At 44.8% G+C, this 23,799-nt stretch overlaps 9 protein-coding genes across 9 annotated transcripts; 7 read left to right on the top strand and 2 right to left on the bottom strand.

The window, feature by feature from the left end:
• Positions 1 to 2,164: 2,164 nt before the first annotated feature.
• Positions 2,165 to 2,802, top strand: N7469_000492 (uncharacterized protein; the record flags this gene model as incomplete). Its single annotated transcript, XM_056639412.1, has 2 exons — positions 2,165 to 2,417; positions 2,480 to 2,802. 2 exons carry the CDS (start codon positions 2,165 to 2,167, stop codon positions 2,800 to 2,802), a joined length of 576 nt encoding a protein of 191 aa, XP_056505169.1.
• Positions 2,803 to 5,181: 2,379 nt separating this feature from the next.
• Positions 5,182 to 7,075, top strand: N7469_000491 (amino acid permease/ SLC12A domain-containing protein; the record flags this gene model as incomplete). The annotated part of the gene is made up of 3 exons (XM_056639411.1): positions 5,182 to 5,537; positions 5,614 to 5,730; positions 5,827 to 7,075. 3 exons carry the CDS (start codon positions 5,182 to 5,184, stop codon positions 7,073 to 7,075), a joined length of 1,722 nt encoding a protein of 573 aa, XP_056505168.1.
• A 281-nt stretch (positions 7,076 to 7,356) lies between these two features.
• On the bottom strand, positions 7,357 to 9,027 carry N7469_000490 (glutathione-independent formaldehyde dehydrogenase; the record flags this gene model as incomplete). Its single annotated transcript, XM_056639410.1, has 10 exons — positions 7,357 to 7,560; positions 7,625 to 7,697; positions 7,756 to 8,134; positions 8,190 to 8,204; positions 8,262 to 8,357; positions 8,408 to 8,437; positions 8,496 to 8,669; positions 8,717 to 8,760; positions 8,824 to 8,849; positions 8,908 to 9,027. The coding sequence occupies 10 exons, from the start codon at positions 9,025 to 9,027 to the stop codon at positions 7,357 to 7,359; spliced, it is 1,161 nt and encodes a 386-aa protein (XP_056505167.1).
• Positions 9,028 to 9,676: 649 nt separating this feature from the next.
• Positions 9,677 to 10,435, bottom strand: N7469_000489 (polysaccharide lyase family 20 protein; the record flags this gene model as incomplete). The annotated part of the gene is made up of 1 exon (XM_056639409.1): positions 9,677 to 10,435. One exon carries the CDS (start codon positions 10,433 to 10,435, stop codon positions 9,677 to 9,679), a length of 759 nt encoding a protein of 252 aa, XP_056505166.1.
• A 1,851-nt stretch (positions 10,436 to 12,286) lies between these two features.
• N7469_000488 (uncharacterized protein) lies at positions 12,287 to 12,667 on the top strand (the record flags this gene model as incomplete). Its single annotated transcript, XM_056639408.1, has 1 exon — positions 12,287 to 12,667. The coding sequence occupies one exon, from the start codon at positions 12,287 to 12,289 to the stop codon at positions 12,665 to 12,667; it is 381 nt and encodes a 126-aa protein (XP_056505165.1).
• A 758-nt stretch (positions 12,668 to 13,425) lies between these two features.
• Positions 13,426 to 14,637, top strand: N7469_000487 (sugar phosphate isomerase/epimerase family protein; the record flags this gene model as incomplete). The annotated part of the gene is made up of 6 exons (XM_056639407.1): positions 13,426 to 13,525; positions 13,602 to 13,698; positions 13,758 to 13,895; positions 13,923 to 14,211; positions 14,273 to 14,448; positions 14,520 to 14,637. 6 exons carry the CDS (start codon positions 13,426 to 13,428, stop codon positions 14,635 to 14,637), a joined length of 918 nt encoding a protein of 305 aa, XP_056505164.1.
• A 915-nt stretch (positions 14,638 to 15,552) lies between these two features.
• On the top strand, positions 15,553 to 17,139 carry N7469_000486 (MFS transporter; the record flags this gene model as incomplete). The annotated part of the gene is made up of 2 exons (XM_056639406.1): positions 15,553 to 16,773; positions 16,837 to 17,139. 2 exons carry the CDS (start codon positions 15,553 to 15,555, stop codon positions 17,137 to 17,139), a joined length of 1,524 nt encoding a protein of 507 aa, XP_056505163.1.
• Positions 17,140 to 18,580: 1,441 nt separating this feature from the next.
• Positions 18,581 to 20,741, top strand: N7469_000485 (uncharacterized protein; the record flags this gene model as incomplete). Its single annotated transcript, XM_056639405.1, has 5 exons — positions 18,581 to 18,656; positions 18,721 to 19,716; positions 19,778 to 20,252; positions 20,325 to 20,442; positions 20,505 to 20,741. The coding sequence occupies 5 exons, from the start codon at positions 18,581 to 18,583 to the stop codon at positions 20,739 to 20,741; spliced, it is 1,902 nt and encodes a 633-aa protein (XP_056505162.1).
• Positions 20,742 to 21,139: 398 nt separating this feature from the next.
• N7469_000484 (Zn(II)2Cys6 transcription factor) lies at positions 21,140 to 23,716 on the top strand (the record flags this gene model as incomplete). The annotated part of the gene is made up of 8 exons (XM_056639404.1): positions 21,140 to 21,225; positions 21,285 to 21,316; positions 21,391 to 21,493; positions 21,544 to 21,761; positions 21,813 to 21,907; positions 21,973 to 22,033; positions 22,054 to 22,582; positions 22,633 to 23,716. 8 exons carry the CDS (start codon positions 21,140 to 21,142, stop codon positions 23,714 to 23,716), a joined length of 2,208 nt encoding a protein of 735 aa, XP_056505161.1.
• Between the last annotated feature and the right edge of the window lie 83 nt (positions 23,717 to 23,799).

The following is a 23,799-nucleotide window of genomic DNA, read 5'->3' as shown; positions in this document are numbered from 1 at the left end:
TCCGAATGCTAAGGGACCCATTACGTATCCGATTAGGTAGACTGATGTTGGTAGAACTTGTTGTGTTTGACTTGAAATATTTAGGGCGGTGCATATTGAATGAATTCCTCCGCTTGGTATTGTTGAGTCGAAGACGCTGTTGAAGAGAGTGAGGAGGCCGACGATGACCACGAATATCTTTGTTCTCTGTTGTCATTTGTTAGATCTTTTGAATCGACTTCGAAAATATTTTGTTGGTATGGTCCGTACCTCGCTCCATGTTTTTGGATCTGATGGAGTATTACGAGGGTTTCTTTCCAAATCTCGGTCAATATGTACTGGTCTAGAGAATGATGAGACTCCAATTTTTGATGAATTCATTCTCTCGTTTACTTTAAGCCTAACCCGGATACCATGGCAAATTATTGCCCAGGCTCCCTTATTTATAGTATTTTCAAACTTGACCCTTGTCGCTATTATGGTTATACTGGTGATAGACTATGCCCATCGGGCAGTCAGAAGGGTTAGCTCACCCCACTGACTCTGCACGTCGGAGAGGCTAAGCAACTCATCCAAGATACGCCTTGGAATCATCGAATGAGCTTCGGAAGAGACTGAAAGAAGTGGGACACAAAGCACTCCCTCTTTCTCCCCGTGTAAACATATTCTACTCTCAATTAACATGCTTTGGAATCATGAAATATATTCCGGTATACACTTCCTTAAATGAGTATAGATGTCTCTGAGTACATCTTAGAGTAGTTCCTTTAAAGATTATGATCAAGATCAGAAATTCTATTGAAAGCCACCAATCAATCAACGATCACATAAAGAGGACAGTAATGAGCCGTCAAATTTCTAATGAGATACTCAAGCAATCCTTTCCACAGGTGAACGCCACCATTCGCAAGCTTAAAGGCCAGAGGGCAGGATCTGTGAGAAGATGGAATTCCACCAATAGAAGCCATCAGCTAATCAATGCGATCGTTCGGGGACCACAATAGGAATAGACGAATCCCTCCAAATTTCGCCATGACTTGCTCCCCACTACATTTTCAGAATCCGACTACTAGGATTCGATTTTACAGGAAACAAAGTAATTAATTCAGGTTATCTAGGATGCAGGGCGTTACTATAACTGAAGTGGACTGAAAATTCAACAGGGTTTTTAGCATTGCCGAGAACATAAGATCAAATGTGACGACTAGTTATATTCTCTGCTAAGTAAAAGAGAGAATCCTCATCAGATTTGCTTCTACTACTCTTTTGTCTTTTCATATGCGAGCTAAGTCGGTCGCAGTTTGTATAATTATGATACAAGTCAAGCTTTCCCATGAAAGCGCATACTGTTTATTTTAAGCCAAAAAAAGTGCCAACTCCTGAGTCGCTGAGCTATAACGGCCAATTGACGAAATTCAAGCACAATCTAAAGAAATTGGCAACCGTTGAAAAGGCAAGTCATGGGCGCTGCGCTCTACATCACAGAATCTTGGAACATGAAATGATAGCCATTGACACGTATATGGCCTAGAGCTTACCCATTATCAGAACCATTGGTCATACCAGCTTGAAGGTCATCGAACTTGGAGCCGCAAATGTATAGTGTATTGAATCGGGGCGTAGACACATTTATACTTGTACCTTCACTGGTATCACACTTACATAGGTACGTCTTCAATGGCCTCAGATACGCTTTTCAGCTAATGTATTGGAGCGTATGAGTCTCTTCCGGTGTGCATGTCCGTAATCACGAACGCTAGTTAGGAAATGCAATCGGCTATATCTTCTGGTCCCTTTTGACGGTGATGTCCTAATTTTACCCATTTTAGGCTATCCGGGTCTTGTCAGTATAGATTGGATATGTGGGGAACCATCTTGGCGCCGACGAGGGGTTTGCGGGGGATGTTTGGAGTTAGGAAAATAATCTAATGCTAATCCAATGATAATCCCATGAGTTCTAAACCTGTACTGTACAATATTGGAAAATAATCCAAATAAAAATCAGGTCAAACTAGTCCATTTTTAACTTTGCTACATACCGCCTGAGTCATCAACTCATCCCTGGGATACGATAATTCATGACGCACAAAAAATGCTCCACTGAGAGCTCCAACTCAAACCCCCGCCGCTACCATATCACCGGCGTTAAATCCAGTCCCCATAGCCGATAATATCTCCCGTCAAAATGCCAGCTGCTCCATTGATATGGATCAATGGATTCCCAGGCAGTGGGAAGTTGACGGTGGCTAAGGTCTTCAAACAGTTGACCTCAGACGACACAATAATACTCGATAATCATCAACTCATCGATCCTGTGGAGGCCAGATTTCCACGATTACATCCAGAGTATCAGAAAGAGCGGCATCTTTATCGGCAAGCTGTTTTCAAAGAACACGTCTACAACAAAGCCAACCTTTCGAAAATCGTCGTTTTTACAGGTGAGTTTTACACTTCCATATTTCCATCGAGCATGATGGTAGAAGCTGACTTATATAATAAGACTTTCAATCAAATAATGAACTTGGTCGTGACACAGCAACAGAATATAAAATATGTGCCATGGAATCAGGCAGGGTATTTCTGCCCGTCTATCTCATATGTGACTTGAATACCAATCTCAAGCGTGTCAACACTATCGAGCGGATTGACAGTGGCACGAAGAAATTGACGAATGTCGAATTGGTCAAGAATCTTCGTTGGAAATGCGATCTCTTTCGCTTCGACGACTGTCCGGGTTTGACACTCGATTCGACGGGGGCTTCTCCGCTGGAAATTGCATCGAAAATTCTTGATTTTGTGGAAAGCAGCAGATCTACACCTTAATTTGTTTGGTGTCTCTTACCACTCATATGAGTCATTTTAGCATTTTTTTCGCATGGGTAAGACTTGTTTTGGAGTTTAGCGTTGTTTAGCATTCGTGAGCAAGCTTTCAATATACATCTAATAATGAATATCATGTCGCGTCGGGAAGCAAAAAACCCTCGATTTATTAGCAGGTTCAAGCTTTTACAGTGTAACCTCTGGTGCTTGAAGTGCTTTTCTTACCATTTTGAATATCTTCAAGGCTGGCTGAAATGCACAACTTGAACTTGCAAGATTGGATCTTGACGGTAGTTTGGGACGTGAGCACCTGCTAGCGGGTATATGTGCACACATGATTGCGCCTTGGATAGCAAATATATATCGTTAATACACAACTTTGGAATTCTTCGCTGAGACCCATGCCAATTATATTAGCTGAAATAAGTTCCGATTTCTAACTAATATCAGGATCTAGTAATTAATTTTTTCTTTTGGGGGTTTCGCACATGTATGGATACTAGAAAATTAAGATACAACCTTGCGGATCCGGTGTGAATAGATAGTTATTAGAAACATAACCACGTTGAGTGTTTATGGAATATGTAGCACAAAATGGAGCTTTCTTCCATCAACCAGCACCAAGTGGTCGAGCAGTAACTCGACTGACTCATCTTCCTTGGTCTAGTGGTCATGATTTCCGCTTGTCATTAACACCGATAAGCGCGGGAGACCGGGGTTCGATTCCCCGAGGGAGAGTTCTTTTTTGCACTTATTTTTTTTTCCCTTTCGTTTGACGTCTTTTTTTTTTTGCACTGTTTTCTATTACATTCCCCAGATTATATGGTGAGTGTTAAATTCGATTCATTTTCTTTCCATTTTCCCTTCGACTGCATATAAACTGCATATAAAACCCTAGTCTCATAAGCGCGGTTCAAGGAGACTTGCAATCCATGCGCATATATTTGTCTGTACCTCATTGGAAAGACCTTCAAAGGTCCTTGAAGGTCTTTCCAATGATAAGTTTATCAAGGGTAATCGGAGAATTGACCCCATGAAGATATAATCTTGGATTTTTCACGATTATATTAGAAATCTTGTTTACTTTTCGACTTTACCTCCTGAATCCCACGCACAGAGTGTTAATAACCCCAGCGCCAAACCGGATATTCTTAATATCCTAGCACCCAGCTCAGCCTGGGTCGCACCAATAGTTGAAAACTCATATACTTTCTTGCGCTAGATTTTGATACCAGTTTCAACTACTTGCCCTCCATCAACCATCAAGATGCCTATGCCGCGCGCGCGAACCAAGCTCGTGGGCGCGTCGGTGAGGATAGAAGTATACTACTTGCGTATCAAAAATTGCAATCTGCGGGTGGGCCGTCAACATCCAAGTCTCCGAACAGCATAACTTACGCCTCGTCATAGATAATTTTAAATACCTTGGGAGCCAGACTAATGAATCTAGTTACTCCATCCAGTCCTCTCATGAAAGTGGTGATCGAGCTTACTACTTTCTCCGATGAAAATATCTGTGATACAGTATATGGTGTAAGGTCTCCTGGCATTGCTGGACAAGCCCTAAATTTGCCTCAAACCCCCAGAATTTGCGGGAAAGTGCGTAACCGATAAAGCCACGTACAAGCATCGGGCTCTCTCTCGATCTCAAATGTCATCATACTGCTTCGAAATTCCAAAGAATCCCCTGGAATTGAGCATCAAAGAGGTCACAATGCCTTGCCAAGGATATGAGGAGGAGGTCTGTGCAAGATGTGATGATCTACCATTGGCTCCCATCAAGATGATCATTCCCGCTAACACTCCATGTGGGAAAACCGCCAAAGCAAACTAGGCGGGGTTTGTTCCCGGACTTTGGGCTTACAAGCCAAGGAGTAGATTCACCGCTGGATCTCATTGAGATGTCCAGTTTGGATCTCGCAGAAGCGGGCGCAAGGAATTAGGCTGTCAGCCAAAACCGGTCAGTCGGTGTTATCTGAGAGCCTAGTAAGCCAAAAGATACCACTAAGCACTGCCACAGATAATTCAAGAGGGAATGTAATATACCCCCTCGGAATCAGAGGCCCTATCTCGGGATCCATAGCCGATCAAGGTGCCGAGGTGTCGTCTTGCTTTACAAAAGATATACTAACTGCCACTACCGAATGATTAGTTTAACCCCACAGGGTCAGGGCATATAAGTAAGGGGCCCGAGCAGAGCTGGTCTTATATCTTTCATTGAGATGAAATATTCATACATCCCCTCCTAAATTCGGAACGATTCTCAGAAAATTACCAACCGGAAAGGGAAATCTTGAACTTGATGCAACCCGATTCCTGGTAATTGAACCAAACTTCAATTAATGACCAATTGCTACTTTTGACTCTGGTTCTTTGATCAAAATGGAAAAAGATATTTCAGACAAAGACCTCAAGGTGTCCGCCGAGGCAAATTTACAACACGGAGAAACGGTGAACGTGGAGGGTCTTCATCGAAACTTGAAGAACCGACATATCCAACTCATCGCAATTGGTGGCTCTATTGGAACTGCCCTCTTCGTTAGTATTGGCAATGGACTTGGATCTGGTGGTCCAGCGAGTCTACTCATTGCATATGCCCTCTACTGTGTGGCTCTTGCTTGTATAAATAACTGTCTTGCCGAAATGACCGTCCTTTTTCCAGTGTCTGGAGGATTCATTCGTTTGGCTGGTAAATTGGTAGATGATTCTTTAGGGTTCATGGTGGGATGGAATTTCTTGTTTGTCTTCCTTCTCCTATTTAATCCAAGTACCTACTCGCCTCTTCAATATAACCAATACTAAACAGTCTATCAGTTTCTATGAGGCACTGATGATCCCGTTTGAGATCACAGCAATCAACCTCATCCTGAGTTACTGGAGAGATGATATCCCTGTAGCGGCCGTCTGTGCTGTCTGTATAGTGCTTTATGCGTATGGCTTCCCAACTGGTGATTCTGCGATTGTTCCGAAACATCATCATCCCCGAAACCCCGCATGAACCCAATAACAGAACTAAATATTCAATAGTGCCTTGAATATCCTTGCTGTAACAGCATACGGGGAAGCTGAATTTTGGCTCTCATCTGGCAAGGTTATTCTTATATTCATGCTTTTTTGCTTTACCTTCATCACGATGGTAGGCGGGAATCCACAACATGATGCATACGGCTTCAGATATTGGGAGAAGCCAGGTGCTTTTGCTGAATTCCGCGCATCGGGGGATCTTGGTCGGTTTCAAGGATTTTTAGCCACCATTTGGTCGGCTGCATTTTGCATTGTCGGACCTGAGTATATCTCGATGACAGCAGGTGAAGCGGCCTATCCACGAATTTTCATCAAACAAGCGTACAAAACGATATACTGGCGTTTCTTGATGTTCTTCATTTTGGGAGCTCTCTGTGTTGGCATTGTTGTTCCTTGGAATGATCCAACCATCCAAGCCATCTTAGCTGGCGAAAGCTCTAAAAAGGGCGGTGGAAGTTCTCCATATGTCATTGCGATGAAGAATATGGGGATCACAGTTCTGCCCGATATTGTGAATGCTCTGCTGATTACTTCGGTCTTTTCGGCCGGTAATACTCTAACGTATTGCGCTACCCGATCTCTGTATGGACTGGCTCTAGAAGGACGTGCACCTCGAATCTTGAAAAAGACCACCAAAAGTGGAATACCGATTTACTCCTTCTTGGTAGTAATATGCTTCCCCTTCTTGTCGTTCCTACAATTATCGAATAATTCGTCAGAAGTTTTAACTTGGCTGGTTGATCTGATAACAGCCGGAGCACTTATCGACTACCTCGTCATCTGTATAACCTTTATTCAGTTCTATCGAGCGTGCAAAGCCCAAGGCATTGAACGTCGAGGTATGCCTTATTTCGGTTACTTCCAGCCATACTGTGCCTATATAGGCATAGTATCGATGGTCCTTATTCTTCTTTTCTACGGATACACAGCATTTGATCCTTGGAATGTCCAAACATTTTTCCAAAACTACACAATGCAGCTTGTTGCTCCCATTCTGTATTTGGGATGGAAGCTTATCCATAGGACTAAGATACTGAGCCCTAGCGAAGTTGACCTTGTCTGGGAAAGGCCATTTATTGATGCGTATGAGGCAGCCCTGCCAGAAGATCCCCCCCACCTTCTGGCAGGAAATGTGTCAAATGGTTGGGATCAAAAGGAAGACTACAACGGTGACAGATGTTTAAAGTTAAATTCCGTCGAATCAAATGGTGGAATATCAAAATCGATATGCATTTCTCTTGAGGCCGCCTAATTTCGGCCTGGAATTGTAAATTCAAGGATATCGCACTTGATCATTATCTAAAGCCTACTGGCTCCTTGGGCATCACTATATTAGTACCTGACTTTAGCTATGCGCGCAATATTCATGAAACCGGCCATTTTACAACGGGTGATCTTTTTTTCCTCTTCAAAAATTTTCTTATACATAAGATTATCCAACTATTTAGGAGCTCTCAGTAAATTCACCCAGACCAGTATACTCACAACACCATCCAGCCATGCTAAAATTTGATGATTCACTCATCGAAATCTTTAAAATCCCCCATTCGGATGAATGATGACTTTTGTGTAGCCCTCAACGCGCCGATCGAACTTATCATAAGCTTCCTCCGCATCTGCCAACCCAATCTCATTCGAGATGACGAACGAGGGTTTGGCCTTCCCGGCAATGATGAGATCGCGAAGATATCTGTTATAGGCCTTGACATTGCATTGCCCGGTGCCGAGGGAGAGTCCCTAAGAGAATTAGCTTTTCTATCTAATGTCCCCGAGAATCCAGTCTTCTAAATGGGAAAAATACCTTCTCAAAGAGCTTTCCAAAGCTCAAGCTAATCATTCCGTTCGCAGTAGCCGGGTCAGTAGCACCAGGGTCGCTGTAATGTAACTCATCAGAACCTACCATCAACAAGAAGGGAGAAAAAAAAATCTTACCTGGGAACATAAAGGCCAGGAATTCCCAAGCCACCACAGGCACGAGTAACTCGAATCATATTTTCGAGAACAACATTGGCCTTCTCGGAGGAACCGCTTGAATCAACAGCCTGATAACCAACAGCATCAACGGAACGATCAACCATGTCGCCATTATGCGCGATGATCTGATCCACGGCATCTCCCTTGGTAAAATCGATTGGAATACACCCGATTTTTTTTGCAGCTTCTAGTCGTTCAGGGACACGGTCAACCACATAAATGTTTGATCCTCCACGTAAAACCGCCGAGTAAGCTGCCATTAAACCAACAGGTCCGGCGCCAAAGACGGCGATACTTTCCCCGGATCTGAAGCCAGAAATCTCGACACCGTGCCAGCCTGTTAACAACCTGTAAGTCATATGATTATCGATAGCGTAGGGGAGGCATCTTACCAGTAGGGAAAATATCTGGGAAAGAAGTAAATACGCATTTTTGATGGAGTCAAAGTTGCTTTTGGAACTTACCTGCAAGAAGAATAAAGTCGGACTCGTGCTCCTTTCCTGGGGGCAGTTTCAAGGCATTGAAATCAGCGTATGGGATGCGAATGTACTGCGCTTGGCCTGCCCTTGTATTAGATTATATCCTTGCGACTGAGCTCGGTAAAACATACCTCCTCTATAGGGTCCCATGGCAACATAGCCTGTGAGACTTGGTCAACCAAACGCTCGCGCAGATATGACTTGAAAGTTTCCTCTCACCATATGCGCCACCTGCAAATCCAGGGTTGACACCAGTACAGAAGGCTGTTTTGCCCTCTTCGCAATTGCGACAACGTCCGTCAGCTACATTAAAGGGCATTACTACTCGATCTCCCTTCTTCAATAACGTGACTCCTTCTCCGAGCTCTTCGACAATCCCCATATTCTCGTGTCCTTTCCCGTGTTAGCCATACTCAAGACTTCAAATAATATGCACTTACCAAAAGTGATTCCTGGCTCCGCCGCAGTTCTTCCTTCGTACATGCTAAGATGTTGTAAGTTCCACGCCTCACAGGCTCATCGCTTGATCGTATCGATTGAAACCTACTGTAAGTCTGAGCCGCAAATAGCAGCCTAAATCACCGGTTAGTCCACGCGCTATTCACCGAGCATATATTGAAGTACAGCGTACCGTGGTAACTTTGACAATAATATCATCGGGGTGCTCCAGTTTTGGTTTCTCCACTTCTTCAACTCGAACCTTGTAAGGACCAAGGTAGTTCAATGCTTGCATGGTAGTAGCGGTCGACATGGTGATTGAGATGATGAAGTCGAAAATATCCAGTCTTCAGCCAAAAACGCGGGGTATTGCCATTTATTTGTAAGTACATACATAGTACTTCCATATTGCATTCCGCGATGCTCGTCTGCTCCCCCGCATCGACTGTTATCGACGTGAGGGGAAAACTCCACTTGAAGCGGGAAAAATTCCCCCGTTGGGTGATCGCCGACCTTGCCCATTTGGTGGAAATCAAGAAGACTGAAGAAACTGTTATGGAATAGCTGAGGTAATGAAGGAGTTTGAGGTGAGTATGTAATATTTGAAGAAGTGCTCATTTATTTGAAACAAATGAGTGATTGGTCTTGATACTGTCCACATTGATTGAACTGGTGAATTAATGAATATCAGTTTTAAGACCATATTCTACTTTAGGACTAGGTCTAGGTCCTTGGAGGATCAATGCTACATAACTTATTTAGTATTTCACTATCGGGTTATTGACGTCCTCGAGAGGTCTTGAAGGCTAATGTATAGTGTTGAAAATGGAAATCCATTTTGATACGCATAAAACGCTCATTCTTTTTGAAACCAGTAAACTGAGATAATGCCAAAAACCTGCTAGAGCACGGCCTTTGTGCCAAAAACCTGCCAGGTACTCGTCGGAGTATGCATAGTACGATCACCATTGATCCGGATCGGCATCAGCAAAAGTGGTTCCTGCAGCGATCTCATCATACCAGATTTGACGAGTTCCCTGAGTCCCCTTCATGGTTCCCTCATCCTTCCAACCATTGGCATAAAGCCCAACACGGAATTGGAAAGCTCGGCTATCATCAATTGTTGTGGCAATGTTGTACTTCTCCAAAATCTTGTTGCCGTCAAACCACATCTTATAGTAGCCAGTTCCATCGCTCTTCCAACTTGCTTGAATAACAATTTTGTGCCAGACACCCGCCGAAACCGTAGCAAGGTTGGGCCAGATTTCTTCATGTTGGTGGCAGATATCTCCTTGTTTAACTCGCGAATACAGCTGGTTTCCGACCAACCAAACCATTGAAGAGGGCATGTAGTCATCGCAGCCGGTATCGGAGAAATCGGCGATGAACTGTGCGATATTGTATGATTGCGCAGGAGAGAATTGCCAGTTCTCCTGGAGGCGGAAGGCAAAGCCGTAGAAACCAGTGTCTCCACGCTTATAGACGTTGTTTTTCACGACCTCGGAGTGGTATCGCCCAGAGTAGCTGGAATCGTAGATCTGGGTCATTTTCAGGGCAGTTGAGCCTTGATAAACAACATTGGTCACTTGTTGAACGCTACCCAGGTGCTCTTGGTTGGTTGAGTCCCATCCTGAAGTTGTTCCAGTGTTGCTGAAAATTTGAGCTGCGTGGGCACAGCCCAAAGCAAACATGGCCGTGGCCCAAGAGAGTTTGACGTGCATCGTGATAAATATCAAGGACTGATTAATTTCAATGGGAGGAAAACCGCGTGGGAATTCTCCAGCAAATGAGGGAAACATCAGACCTCTTATACATGTTTATAGTGTGCTAGTGCCAGTGCCAATTTTAGCTAGCTGAGAAGTCTTCAAATTCGAGGTCTGACGTGTGATGCCACCATTTTCCTAATAGTTTATTTTGCAACAACCGTTCCTGCAGAGATGTGGGCCAGGGACGCCTTAATTATCAAGGATGATAGGCTAATTCCACCATGCTAGTCTGATGTGAGACAAACAATTTCGTAAAGCGGGGGTTATGCGTCCAGTAGATCGACAAAGATGGTCTCCATTCGAGAAAACTAAGAGAAATCCAGTAATAGCGCCAACAAGGTCACATCCTGCTCGTCGGCACTACTTTCCCTTCGACAGGGTGCAGATGACTGCATCGTTAGTCGAGCATTAGCTTGGTATAGTCGGTAATTAGTTCGTGCTTTCTAACCTCAGGCATACGAAACATGATCAAATCCTGCGTTCGATTGGTTACTCTTGATTTTATTTTTATCCGCGTTGAACATTTATAGATTAGGACCCTTGAACTTATTGCTACCCAGATAATAAGTGTTACTTGTGTATTATGAGAATAGCGCGCATCCAACTTAAAATTTTTCAGGACTGTGGAGTCAGTGGGAGTCTTGTACCCAAGTTTGTTGAAAGTGATGCGCTCATACAGTAGGATTGAAGAGACTGTTATTTTCTAAAATGTTATTAATGAGATTAAGTTTCATTCAAAGTGAGATCTACTTAGTTCATGAGATTGATGTATAGTTGTATTAAATACAATCGAAATAGTACTTATATGCAGACATAGCACTTTGAGATGAGATCTATTCTCGCCGCTAATTCTTGTAAGACGCCATATCGCACTAGCTAAAATTTAGTAGATTTGAACGCCACGAAAAAATATTGCTTCACCGCAATTCTAATCATTCAAACAATTTCAATTACTTGTGAGAATCATCTTAGAAACGGTGTGGTAATCTGCGGTACCGAAGTGATCGACGCAACCCTCGTTGCCGAGATACTTCGATGCATACCACTTCCTAATCCGGCCTCCAAGCATTCCCCTGCCACGTTTCGGAATGAATGTAAGGAATCTTATTATCCACAACTCGAATGATGCGGTGGCTGGTATAATTGAATCATGAAGAAGTCTGTGAAGCTCACTCCCTTTCATCGACTTTGTCAGATTCCATTTCCGAACTCATACATTTCTGACAGCGACAATCCGCATACTCTAATTGGAGACCTGTCATGCGTGGAGTAACTTGGCTTTCGGGGATTTTTAGGCTATTTAGAGTATATTTGTACTACTGACATGAATAAGATGATGACCCATTGACTAGGTCAGCTTAAGTCTCGGATTGGATATTATATAAACAAAATTAAAAAATCGTGTTGTAGGATCATACTTCGGCTATATGATGCCCATATGCTTCGGATATAGCGTCGATACTCTGTTGTGAAAAAAAAAGGTGTACATTACTGTCCGGATGCGGTAAAGACTATGGTCTAGTTCCATCACGAGGGAGTATTTTTCCGGGGAGCTAAGACGAAGACGGCGACCATGTTTGCAAAAACCACACAACCATTTCCGCAAATTGGACTTGATCGGCCACATATATTGATGGATGTAAGATGTTATAAGTACCACTGTAGATCTGCAGCTCATGTTCAAACAGTCATAGCAAGATCATCCCATCAGATCATTTTTTTGATATCGATTATTCTCGAGAATCCTTACAAAACCCTCCTACAGTCCACAAGTCGACTATCATCAACCATATCAAACCATCCAAAATGCAGTTCACAAACGCCGCCGCTCTCGCTTGTGCCCTCTTCTCCTCCGTTGGCCTGTCCGCCCCCCTCGAATCTGCCTGGGGAAGCGTTGCCACCGTCCAGCTCGCCAACGATCACTCTGGCGCGAACGCCAATGTCAATATCCCGGTCGATGGCCAGAAGCGCTCTGTACAAGAGCTCTGGGGAAACACTGCCGTTGCTTCTCACGGCCTCGTCTTTGCTTCTAGCACCCAGCTTACTGCTTTCAAGCAAACCACTTCCTGCACTTTCACCAAGGGAGATAAAGTCGAAGCTACATTGGACGCTCAAAAGACATACGCGTCCTTCGGAGGTGTTGTTGACCTCTGCGATGCCTACATTGTCTGCAAATGCAACCTTTAAATTCAACTTCCATCTTATTAGATGAAAGTTGATATGTGACTCGGTAATGAGAAAAGTCCCAATTGATATTTCCTGGGTTAATGGTACGAGAAATAAAGTAAACGAATGCGTGCATGTATCTAATATATAGTCCAACACAATTGCAATCAAATCTTGTTTGAATAGCCACACAGAAGCCAGATATTAACTTGGTTGAATAATTTAATAATTTCAAAATGGGGAAAATTAGCATAGCAATCCCCCGCACACTCAAGAGCGATAATCCTTAAGAAATGGCCAATCATGTTATAAGAATCGTCTGAATCACGCCATGGAGAGCGTGGGGTAGTTGTAGAAGAATTCGCGCAGAAAACCAAAGTAGAGTCAAAAGCGTCAGGAATAATTAACTGTTGGTTTCTCCGCATCTTTGACATCAGATATGGTGGACTTTGGAGGAGAGATCAATTCTACAAGGTAAAGCTCGCCGATATTGGGTCCACTGTATCCTAAAATGTTAAAAAGCGCCGCATTTGTTGCTGCATTGACCAGTCAACATTTGAGCTTCAATAACCGGGACCCACTAGTTTACGCGGGGATTATTACCACTTTGCGCGCCGTCGGAATTACCCCGATATGATGATGCAGATCGAAGCTCGAAAAGAGTGATAAATTTATTTGCTGCTCGCAAGTTATCTCTATGAATTTTTTCTTTTTTAAAATTGATCTTTGAGATATAAATTGAGCTTCCAAATCTGCCACACTATCAATTTCGCAAGACCATGGGAATCACGCGCCATCGAACTACCTGGGGAGTAGAGGCTGGAGAGAACCTAGCTAACTGGGCACAATGGTTTCCTCAACTAAAGCAACATGGCTATAGTAAGTTCAGAAGAGGCGGCAAAATGCACAAAATCTTGAATCCATGTAGGTTGTTAACCTCCAATACTTTTTACAGATGGAGTCGAGATCGATATCCACCAATTGAACCCAGCTACCGATTTTCAGCCTCTGAGGGAACTACTGGACAAAGTTGGTCTTCAGATAAGCGTGCTGTGAGTGCGCTCAGCAGGAGTTGATAAAGGGCAATTACTAACAAACTGCACTAAACTAGCGCCCATTCATCCTGGTTCATGTATGTCGGTCCTCGACCTGCTGGTCTCCAAGCAGATCACCATCTCAAAAACTATCGCGATATACTCCAATCAATAGCACCACTGAAACCTGTTGCTGTCAATTTCCAATCTGGACAGTAAGAGCACAAGATTCCCATCATTAGAATGGCAAACGCTCACGAACAGTACAGAGATACCTGGAGAGTAGAAGAATCGGTCAAATTCTACAAAGGCACCCTCCAAGTCGATAAAGAACTTGGTCTAGCCGGCCGCGTCTTCCACGAGACCCACAGAAACCGATCGCTTTTCACACCGTATACTGCTTTGCAGATTCTTCGAGCCGTCCCCGAGTTACAGATTACCGCTGATTTCTCACACTGGATGGTTGGATGCGAACGTATTCTCGATATCAGCGATGAGGACCGGGCCTTGTTAGATGAAATAATTCCACGTGTGAGTAAATGGGTGCCCTTTAGAAAACCCTAAATGAATATTGTTGCTGAAAGCTGCTTAGGTTGGACATCTTCATGCGAGAATCGGAACCACACAAGCATCCCAGTGTCCCGAACCTTTGAACCCTGTCTTCGAAGAAGAAAGATTATGCATGGAGAGACTTTGGATCAAAATTATTGAGAATCAGGTTGTTAAAAATGGTCCTGACGCAAGTATTATCTTTGTTCCGGAATATGGGTAAGTGTTCATTCGATGGGTCTGAATATTATATTCCGTGATGGTGATGTTGACATTTATTTGTCTTTTAGTCCATTTCCCTACCACCCATTCGGAAGTGCGAAGCCATATGGAACTGTGGCGGATGAAGAGGGAGCTCGTCTTGAAATGCTATTCAAGGAAGTTGTCTCAAGGAAGACCAGTGCTTGATTACTTGTATGGACCATATCATGATGAATCAATGCATATGTTAGATATCGCAAATCTATCAAAATAGAAGAATCCCAGTAAATTTCCTACATATGGATCCATATATCGATAGATATGTGTTCTCAGTTCTTCCATCATTACCGCACTAAGGTCCATGCGTATACTTCTAGCCGTTTGCAAATGAATAATGTGCCAGGGTTCGCTTATCCGCCTAGCGAGACAGGAAGAGCCCGCCAGGGGTCGTGCAACAGCGCGTATCTGCGCGCGCAATGACCCAACCGTGTCCCGCACTCATCACATTGTCCGTGCTCGTAGACCAGTGAAAGAGGAAACAATTAGAAATATCACGTCGATCTAGGGCATATCATTTCCTAAAAAGGAATCGGCCACTCCCGAGGCTGACTCATCCTCTCCGCGCTTACATCATCCTCTCTGCAGCTTGGCCGGGAAAGCCTCCGACTTCCATCCAACACTCCTACAACAATCGGCCCATATTGACTAACCTTTCAATCAGTATACGCTTGTATACCGACATTATCAGCATTTGAAGACTTAGTTCTGATTGAGTTCCTCCAGTAGTGAGCTGTGAATCGCACCCAATTTTAAAGCGCCACGCCTGCGATCGAACTGCTCGACCGCAGGCTGCTGTGCCACCTCACATCGCCTGGGCGGATTCTGAATTATCCGCCTGGCTTGATAAAATTTCGCTTGCTGCTACCATGCCGGCCAACGATCGCACCTCAATCAAACGCCGCTCCTCCACGCAGCATTACCAAACCTTCGATACCCCGCCTCCAAAATCGCGCGGGCGACCCAATTCCGGACAGTCGGAGTCATCGGGAGAAGCCCCCCCACGATGTGCATCATGAATCGCCTGACCACTCAGGTCAACATTCGCCATTACCAAAGCGCCAGATGGCCGTGCTGGCCATGATCGCTTTGGCAGAGCAGACGGCTCTTAATTCCATTAGTCCTTATCTACCGGACATGGCGTCCACATTCCCGGAGGTGAAAGCTTCCGAGGTCGGTGTATATGTTGGAACAATCGCGTCTGCATTTGCTTTGGCACAACTTGCGACCAATTACTTTTGGGGATGGTTGTCGGATCGCATTGGTCGCAAGCCGGTGATTTTACTTGGCACCCTTTTGACGGCGTTATGCTTCGTGGCCTTTGGTTTCTGTAAGACCTTGTGGCAAGCCATTTTGGTTCAGGCGTTGATGGGAATCGTCAATGGTAACCAGGGTCTGGTATCGACCTGTCTTGGAGAGATCACAGATCGAAGCAACCAATCACAGGCATTCACTTATCTGCCTGTTTTATACGGGGTTGGAGGTATATCTGGTCCGCTGCTTGGAGGATTGCTGGTATTCGAGCGCAATCCATTCACTGGCGAGAAGAGTACATACCCATATCTCGCCCCGAATCTTCTTTCTGCCGCTATCCTTCTTTTGGACCTGGTTATCACTGCCATATACCTTGAAGAAAGCTTGGAGGATGCAGACACTCTCCCGAGACTCGGAAAGAAGGTTCGCAGCCTTTTTACATGGCTTTGGCAGTTTACTGGATTCGCTCCACGACCAACTTATGTGCGTTTGGCCCAGGCCACTCCTGTTCCACATCGGCAATACACCGGTGACAATGAGGACCACGATAGTGACCTTGACTCAGCGTCTGAGGTGTCAAGTCAAGTTGGAAATCCCGCAGAGGAGTTGACATGGGAAGAAATTTTCACACGCGATACCGTCTTGCTGCTCTTGACATATCTCGTTTTTGCTTTCTGCAATGTTTCCTTCAATTCTTTGTTCCCCATCTTCGCGCAGGCTAAGCCACCCGCTGGTCGCCAGCTTACACCCTCGGAGATCGGCTTGTCGCAAGGCTTCGCTGGTATCGTGACCATCATTTTCCAGATCTGCATATTTAATCGTTTGCGCGACAAAATGGGAAATCGGTGGTCTTACCGCGCTGGTCTCTTCGGTTTCGTCGTGTCATTCCTCTTGATGCCTTTCATTGGGTACAAGATCAAGACTGGCGAGGGACTCACACATACATCTGCTCTCATGGCCTTTGAATTATGCTTTGTCCTCTTAGTCAAGACAGTAGCCTCTGTCGGTGGCTTGACCAGTGCACTTTTACTGGTAAGTCTCTTTGATTCACCACGATTCCCAGCCCGTCCCCTGTTTTATACTGACTGATACTAGATCACGAATTCCGCGCCAAACCACGCTGTTCTCGGTGCACTAAATGGCCTCGCACAAACCCTCTCTGCGGCTGGACGTGCCGTGGGACCTTTCCTCTCCGGCGGCCTCTTCTCTCTGACATCCAAAATTCAACCAAAGGGCGAAGCCTTAGCCTTCGGTGTCTTCGGCGCTGTCTCTTTCATCGGGTTTATAATGAGCTTTGGCATTCGTGGCCGGTCGCTTGAGGCTGATGGCTGGGGAGAAGATAGTGATGAGGATGATGAGAATTACAAGTCCGACGATGAAGAGCCCAATGGCGCGTAATTCCTGCCCGATCGCTGTACAGATGTGCTGACATGACGTGACGATTCAATACCCACCGCTCTTTTGATTTTCAAAACCTGCATATTACTTTCTCATGCCGGCAAAGGATGAGAGTAGCGTCTTCATTTCAGCGTGCTTTTTTTATTTATTTATTTTTGTTGTTGGTTCGTTTGGCTGGTTTTTTGCGTTGCTTTTCTGTTCCCTGAACATAGACGCATACCGGGATGGCTTTCTAGACGCTGTATTACATAGTACTCTCTTCACTATTATACTAAATCTTAAGCAATACAAGTACTACTTGCCAATTGACTTGTATTTTTTCGCTACCTTTGTTTCTCCTAGACTGTACTTAGTGAAGAGTGAATATCAAACGGTGAATGCTTTTTTTGGTACAACCGTGTGATGCCCCCACCTTTCCCACGTGGTCCAACCAGATCAAACTTTCATGATCGATTTAGAGTTGATCCGATCAGATCTTCTTCATAACTCTCTCTAGTAGCACAAAATACGGTTCACTCATAGATAAAAGCCCTGAGAGAGTACATTTGACCTTGAGTGTTTGAGCAAGATATGATATATGGAGTTCTTCATTCAAGCAACGTTGGTAGGGGGAAGTGGCTGGGACGTACAAATTTTATCTCACGATGTGGACTTAGCCATGCTTGACCAAATAACATAAGCCCAACTGTGCTGGAGTTGACTAGGCTCATTTGCAGTATCATTCAGGGTAGTGCATCTTATTGATAAAGAAATTTGTATTGTTGTTCATACTTTGTCACCGTCTATGAAGCGCAAAACTGTGGACTCTTTGTCAGATTCTTGGGTAATAACCTCATGCCTCGCCTCTGTTGAGTCGGGGAGACGTCAAAATGAACTAGATCATGAAACGAACTATCAGGACGGGAGCTCGAGGGGGGGTGATCTGGAATATTCATCTTTTAGTTGCCATAGACCATTGAAGTATCTTCCCAGGAGTGAGGCCACCTTATGCTTTCTTGCTCCCTTCCCACATCACCATCTCTCACTTGGATGCCTTTGCTTCATATCTGGTGCCAAAGTTAGCTGTCTATGCCAATTATCTCGACCATACTACTCTTAGTATGACTCAAGTCTCATCTTGCCGTTCTCTCGACTGTTCTTCTTCCCCCCTGCCCTCACCACCTTGAGCAAAACTCCAACCCTCTACATTTTTCTTCCCAGATAATCATATAGCTCACACTGAGGAATACCTGATACTTTGAGCTATCGATGATACTTGAAACCTCAACATTTGGTCTCAAGTATGGGCATCTGATGGCATTGATCTTTCATCTTCTCTTTTCTGCCAACCACCAAAGTGAAACGTGATCGACAGCCTCACATCATTCTTCTCGGTACACTCATTCTCACGAGCTTCTCTTTGAAGCACAACAATTGACTTGAAGCCTCAAAGAAAGGACTGATGGAACGCGCTTTCGTTGATCTCACACTGGGGGACGACGATAGACAGGATGGTGGGTCTCGATCTGAAGCACGGAGTAAGTCATCCCAGTTCGCAAGGCATATGTATCTATAAGGATAATTAATCCTGCCTTGCAATAGTGAAAGAAGTTCCATCCAGGTTTGAAGTTGTGCAGAACACAGGTGTGAGTGAAAACGAGCACAATGACAGTTCATTCATACGGAGGATCCCATACTTTCGGAAACGGACTGCAGAACCACTTTACACCAACGACAGTGAAGGCGAGCATCTACATAAAAGACGTGCGCTGGGATCATTATCTTCCGAGCGAAGCCGTGGATTTGAGGTTCCATCGGCTGAGGTGTCAATCATTACTTCAAGAACGGTACATCTCCAGAGAACACAATGGAAGCCAGAGAATGTGAATACCAAATGCCGAAAATCCCGTAAACGAAAAATTGACCTTACCAACGAGCCCAATCATTCGTCTAGCGAATTAATCATAGAGTCTCAGACACGGAGGATCAAGAATGTTCTCATCAAGGGTCTGTCCTTTCAACCAAACGGCATCACTGTCGAAGTGGGCATGGACCTGGCATTGAATGATGATTCCTTTCTTCGAATCGAGGATATCACGAGAGCAAGAAGTCGAATTCTTTTCTGGGGTCGACGACTGTTTCGTCCAAATGCATTCGATGATAAGAAATTTCCGAAAATCATTCCCCACACTCGGAATGAGCTCGTTTGGGTACCTCAGAAGACTAGTGCGGTGATCCTTAACAGGATTATTGGGGTTTCAAAGTTTACGTTTACCAATGAACGTTGCAACTGGAGAAACTCTTCAGTCCGTACTTGTCGGCTGAAAGTCAATTACATCTTTCGTGGCTCAACGTACTCAGAGCCAGTGAAGAACGCGAATTGGGTGGTTCGGTATTTGACTGCCGAAGAATCAGACTATGGAAAAGGCTTCACGAACGAACAACTTCGAGAGAAATGGAGGGGGAGAACATCTCCATTCGGCGAAGGAAAATTGACGTCCCCAATTGAGTCTTCTCCCAGCGCGCGCGATGAAACACCTGAAATCATTGACCTCGACAACGTTCTCCCAAACACCACCGCCAACCCCGCGACGAGATGTAATCGACCTCACAAGAGAGCCCGAGAGTACATATACCTTCGGCGATGCATTTTGCGGAGCTGGAGGTGCATCTTGTGGAGCAAGACAGGCAGGTTTACAGATCAAATGGGCTGTCGACATGAATCCAAACGCAATCAAGACATACCGACTCAATTTTGACCTCAAGGTCAAATCACGTTGTATGGATGCTTTTAATTTTTTCCAAAACTCTACAGAACCCCTCAGAGTTGACATCATGCACGCATCTCCTCCTTGTCAGACATATTCACCTGCTCACACGGTTCCCAGCGAGGAAAATGACGATCGCAATTCGGCTTGTCTTCATGGAATCCGAAACGCGATTGAAAAGGTCCGACCTCGAATTTTGACTATGGAGGAAACATTTGGACTCGATCATCAGATTCATAGACCATCTCTTTACCGTGTTGTCATGGATCTTATCGAGCTTGGGTACTCACCCCGCTGGGAAATTATCAAACTAAGTGGATATGGGGTACCACAAACGCGAAAGCGGCTGATTCTGGTTGCTGTAGGGTGAGTTCTCAATTAATTGCTTTAATTTCATTTAAACTCCCAAAGCTTTCGTTTGAACTAACTAGTATTCAGACCAGGGGAGACTCTATTCAATTTCCCACCAGCAAGCTATGGAGGCCTAGGCCAGCCTCAACTGAGAACCATTCGCGACGCCATTTCTGCAATACCTGATGATGCCCCGGATCATGACGTGGCAGCTCGATTACAACGTTGGCAAAGGAGTATCGGGGCCCGCTTCCATGGGATGAACAGGCGAAAACAATCACCACGGGCGGCGGAGATTATCATCCTTCTGGCATGCGGACACTTACTGATCGGGAGGTGGCCTGCTTGCAAACCTTTCCTCGAGATTTTCGCTTTTACAAGTCTGGTGCTAGAAGGCAGATTGGGAATGCTTTTCCTCCGATGGCGGCGATGGCGATTTACAAGGAAGCGAAGAAGTCATTGCGTGAAACGGATGAGCGGGAGCAGCGATTAGCTAGAAATTGAGATGGGGTACAGGACATACAAAAGAGAAGCAGGGGATTAGAAAGCGAAGTAAAAGAGAACAGATAGATGAACAGCTCGAGTTCAGCATGAACTCACTCCGTTATTCGAAGGGCAGGGGGTTTACATAGGACAGCGACCACGCGAGGGAGGATAGCAATATCATCATTAGCAAAGGTTGACTTCTGAAATTCGTAATAGCACATTAACTGTGTGCTAAGCTGTTTAATGCCCGAATTAGTAAAATGTTTACATTTATAGATGCATGACGTCATACACAAACGCCAAGGCCGAAAATCCTCGGCCGATCTGCTCCGACGTCAACTCCGATTGAACACATCGTGTATGGCTTTGGGAAGACGGCAGATTATTACTGAATTACACTAAAAGAATGGTTTACGATGACTGAACCCAGGCCGCAAGTGAGGCGTGGTCGTCGAAAACGTCCTCGAGTTCCGGATTCTCAGCGGCAAAGGGCCGCCCAGGCGTAGGTTTCTTCCTTCCTCATTTGTTGATGTATATTCACCACTAATACTCGCGATCTAGTTGTCTCCCTTGCCGACAGCATAAAGAAAAATGTAAGAAACTTACAAAAAATTACAATTTTTTTTTGGATTATCGCAGTAATTAATCGGATTCCGGAAACTGATAGGCGGCGGCGGTGATCCCTGTGATCGTTGCCAACGATATAATAGAACATGTCGTTTCGAAAATGTTCATAGACGGCGGAGGCCTGCAGCAGCGGATGAGAACAAGTGGGTATTCTCGAAGTTGATCTTGATCAGAAGCTAACTCAAAGTGATAGCAATGCAGTTATTCCCGACGGAATAGCAAGGGAAATCCAGATGAAACGAATCATTGCTCATTTCATGGGGAATATTTCGTTCGATCTGACAAACCTTGAATCTATCGCAGACAAACTAGAAAATAAACATGAAAATGGCCGCAACCTGCCCACGACTTCACAAGAGCCCGTTGTGGTGAACGATTATTCCCTGGATCCACTTTCCACGAATACCATGCGTGAGCATCGCCAATGTAAACCATAAGAGCTGTGCTGACATTTGCAACCAGACTATTCCGGGGAATTCTCCCATTGGAACTTTTCAAAAATGCTTGAGCGTCGACTGCAAAGCCTGGGAAGTAATGCCAGTGCTGAGAGAGCAGGAGTGAGAAATATTCCAAGTCTTCGAAGCCTTTCGTTAGGAATGCTATACTAATGGACCGCATAAAGAGCTTTAAAAAGAACGATAATGGATTCTTCCGTGCAACTGATCTTCTGTCCTCTGGCTCATGTGTGTCGTTGGCCAAGCAGTATTTCCCCCAAGACCCATTGCCGACTTCTTGGTCAAAACATTTCTGGAGTATGCCCAAACGAATTATTTCTATTTTGATGAGGACACCTTCCGTTCAAAGCTGGACTTCTTTTATGGAAGCAATGATCCGCTAACCGTCAATGACGCGGGTTGGGTCTGCACTCTGCTCATGACGTTCGCCATTGGGACTCAGTTTGCATACATGCAGACGAGGCCTACATCCACGAGTGAGCTCGGCCAAATCGACATTCCGGATGATCATATCGGAATTGAGCTCTATAGGTTCTCTTGCAAATTAATTCCCGATCTCATCACAACTGCCAGTGTTGAAACTGTGCAGGCATTTCTTCTCATGGGCTCATATACACTACCAATCGACACATCTGGACTAGCATATACATATTATGGCTTAGCAATCAAAATGGCCGTTCAGAATGGTATGCATAGGAGGTTTCCTGGAGATAGTGTCGATGATAAACTACTCGAAGTGAGGAATCGTCTTTGGTGGTCAGCACATTCCTTGGAAAGGTAGGAATACGGGTTCTACTTGGTTTTCTATAATGTCTAACAATGATCAGTCGGATAAGTATCTTACATGGCCGCCCTGTCTCTGTATCGCCTGCTGAGACCGATACACCAATGCCAAATGAATTCTCTGGCTCTCGAACAAGTGACTACTTGTCAAATCTACCGAATTTCTCAGCTGCAATCATCCTTACGAAGCACCTGGCTAACGCTTCGGAGTGTATCAAGTCTCTACGAAGTTGCAACAAGTCAGAGCAACAGATACACCTAAGACGGCTTGCAGCTATTCGAGATAAACATACCTGGTGGTGGTCTGATCTGCCCACCAAAGTCCACTGCAGAGATCTTAATCCCAGTGGGCCACTTTTCAGGGCAAATATACATCTTGAGATTTATCACATTACAACAATTATATACATTGGTCGACCTTTCATCATCTCTCCGTTATCAGAGGCTCATAATATCGCTTCTGAAAACAATTCAAGCTCTGAACATCACCCATCTATTACAAAAGAACTAAGTGATGAATCGCTAAATGCAGCCCTGAGGGGTATCGAGCTCTGTCAGATTTTACAAGACTCTGTTGGTCTTGCTCGTGTCTCATACACCGAATTTAGTGCATGTCGCATTTCTCTGCTTGCGCTGATTGCCCACAGCCTCAATCAGCCGACGGCAAAGATATCTACTGCCCTTACGCAAGGTATGGCCATCATTCGACAAATTTGCGCTGGATTAGAGTCTGCAAAGTCCGAAGTTGCGGTGATTGAAGCGCTTGAAAGAGCTCGCCAACGACTATATTCCACCCACAATACGGAAGAGAGCCCCTTGGAACCACCCACTTCAGTATATGACCAATTTCAGGAGTGGGCTAAGCTATGGCGGATAGATCCACTACTTGAAAATACTGCAGGTAGCCCTCACGGCATGTCTCCTCCGGTAGAGACACAGCCAAATCCTTCAGTGCCGTCATTCGATGGTTTCTTCTCATCATTTCCCGATGAGCTTTGTGAATTTACTACCATCCCTGGCCTCAATGCCGAAGTTTCTTTGGACCATGACTGGCTGGATAATTCTCACCAGACCGGTGATGCATGGAACGCTGATAATAGCTACGGGTTAGAGGGCAGTGGCCATTGAATTGAAACCGCGGTAAGCTCCATAATAATTGCCACCGCTGTACTCGGGCCATTTGGAATGTATATCCCAGTATCTTGGTATTT

Source organism: Penicillium citrinum (genome assembly GCF_028827155.1).
Source record: "Penicillium citrinum strain IBT 23319 chromosome Unknown utg000001l:1.0-4955037.0:1.0-4956770.0, whole genome shotgun sequence".
NCBI classification, from domain to species: Eukaryota; Fungi; Ascomycota; class Eurotiomycetes; order Eurotiales; family Aspergillaceae; genus Penicillium; species Penicillium citrinum.
Note: the sequence above shows the minus strand (reverse complement) of the source record. Positions and strands in the feature narration are given on the sequence as shown.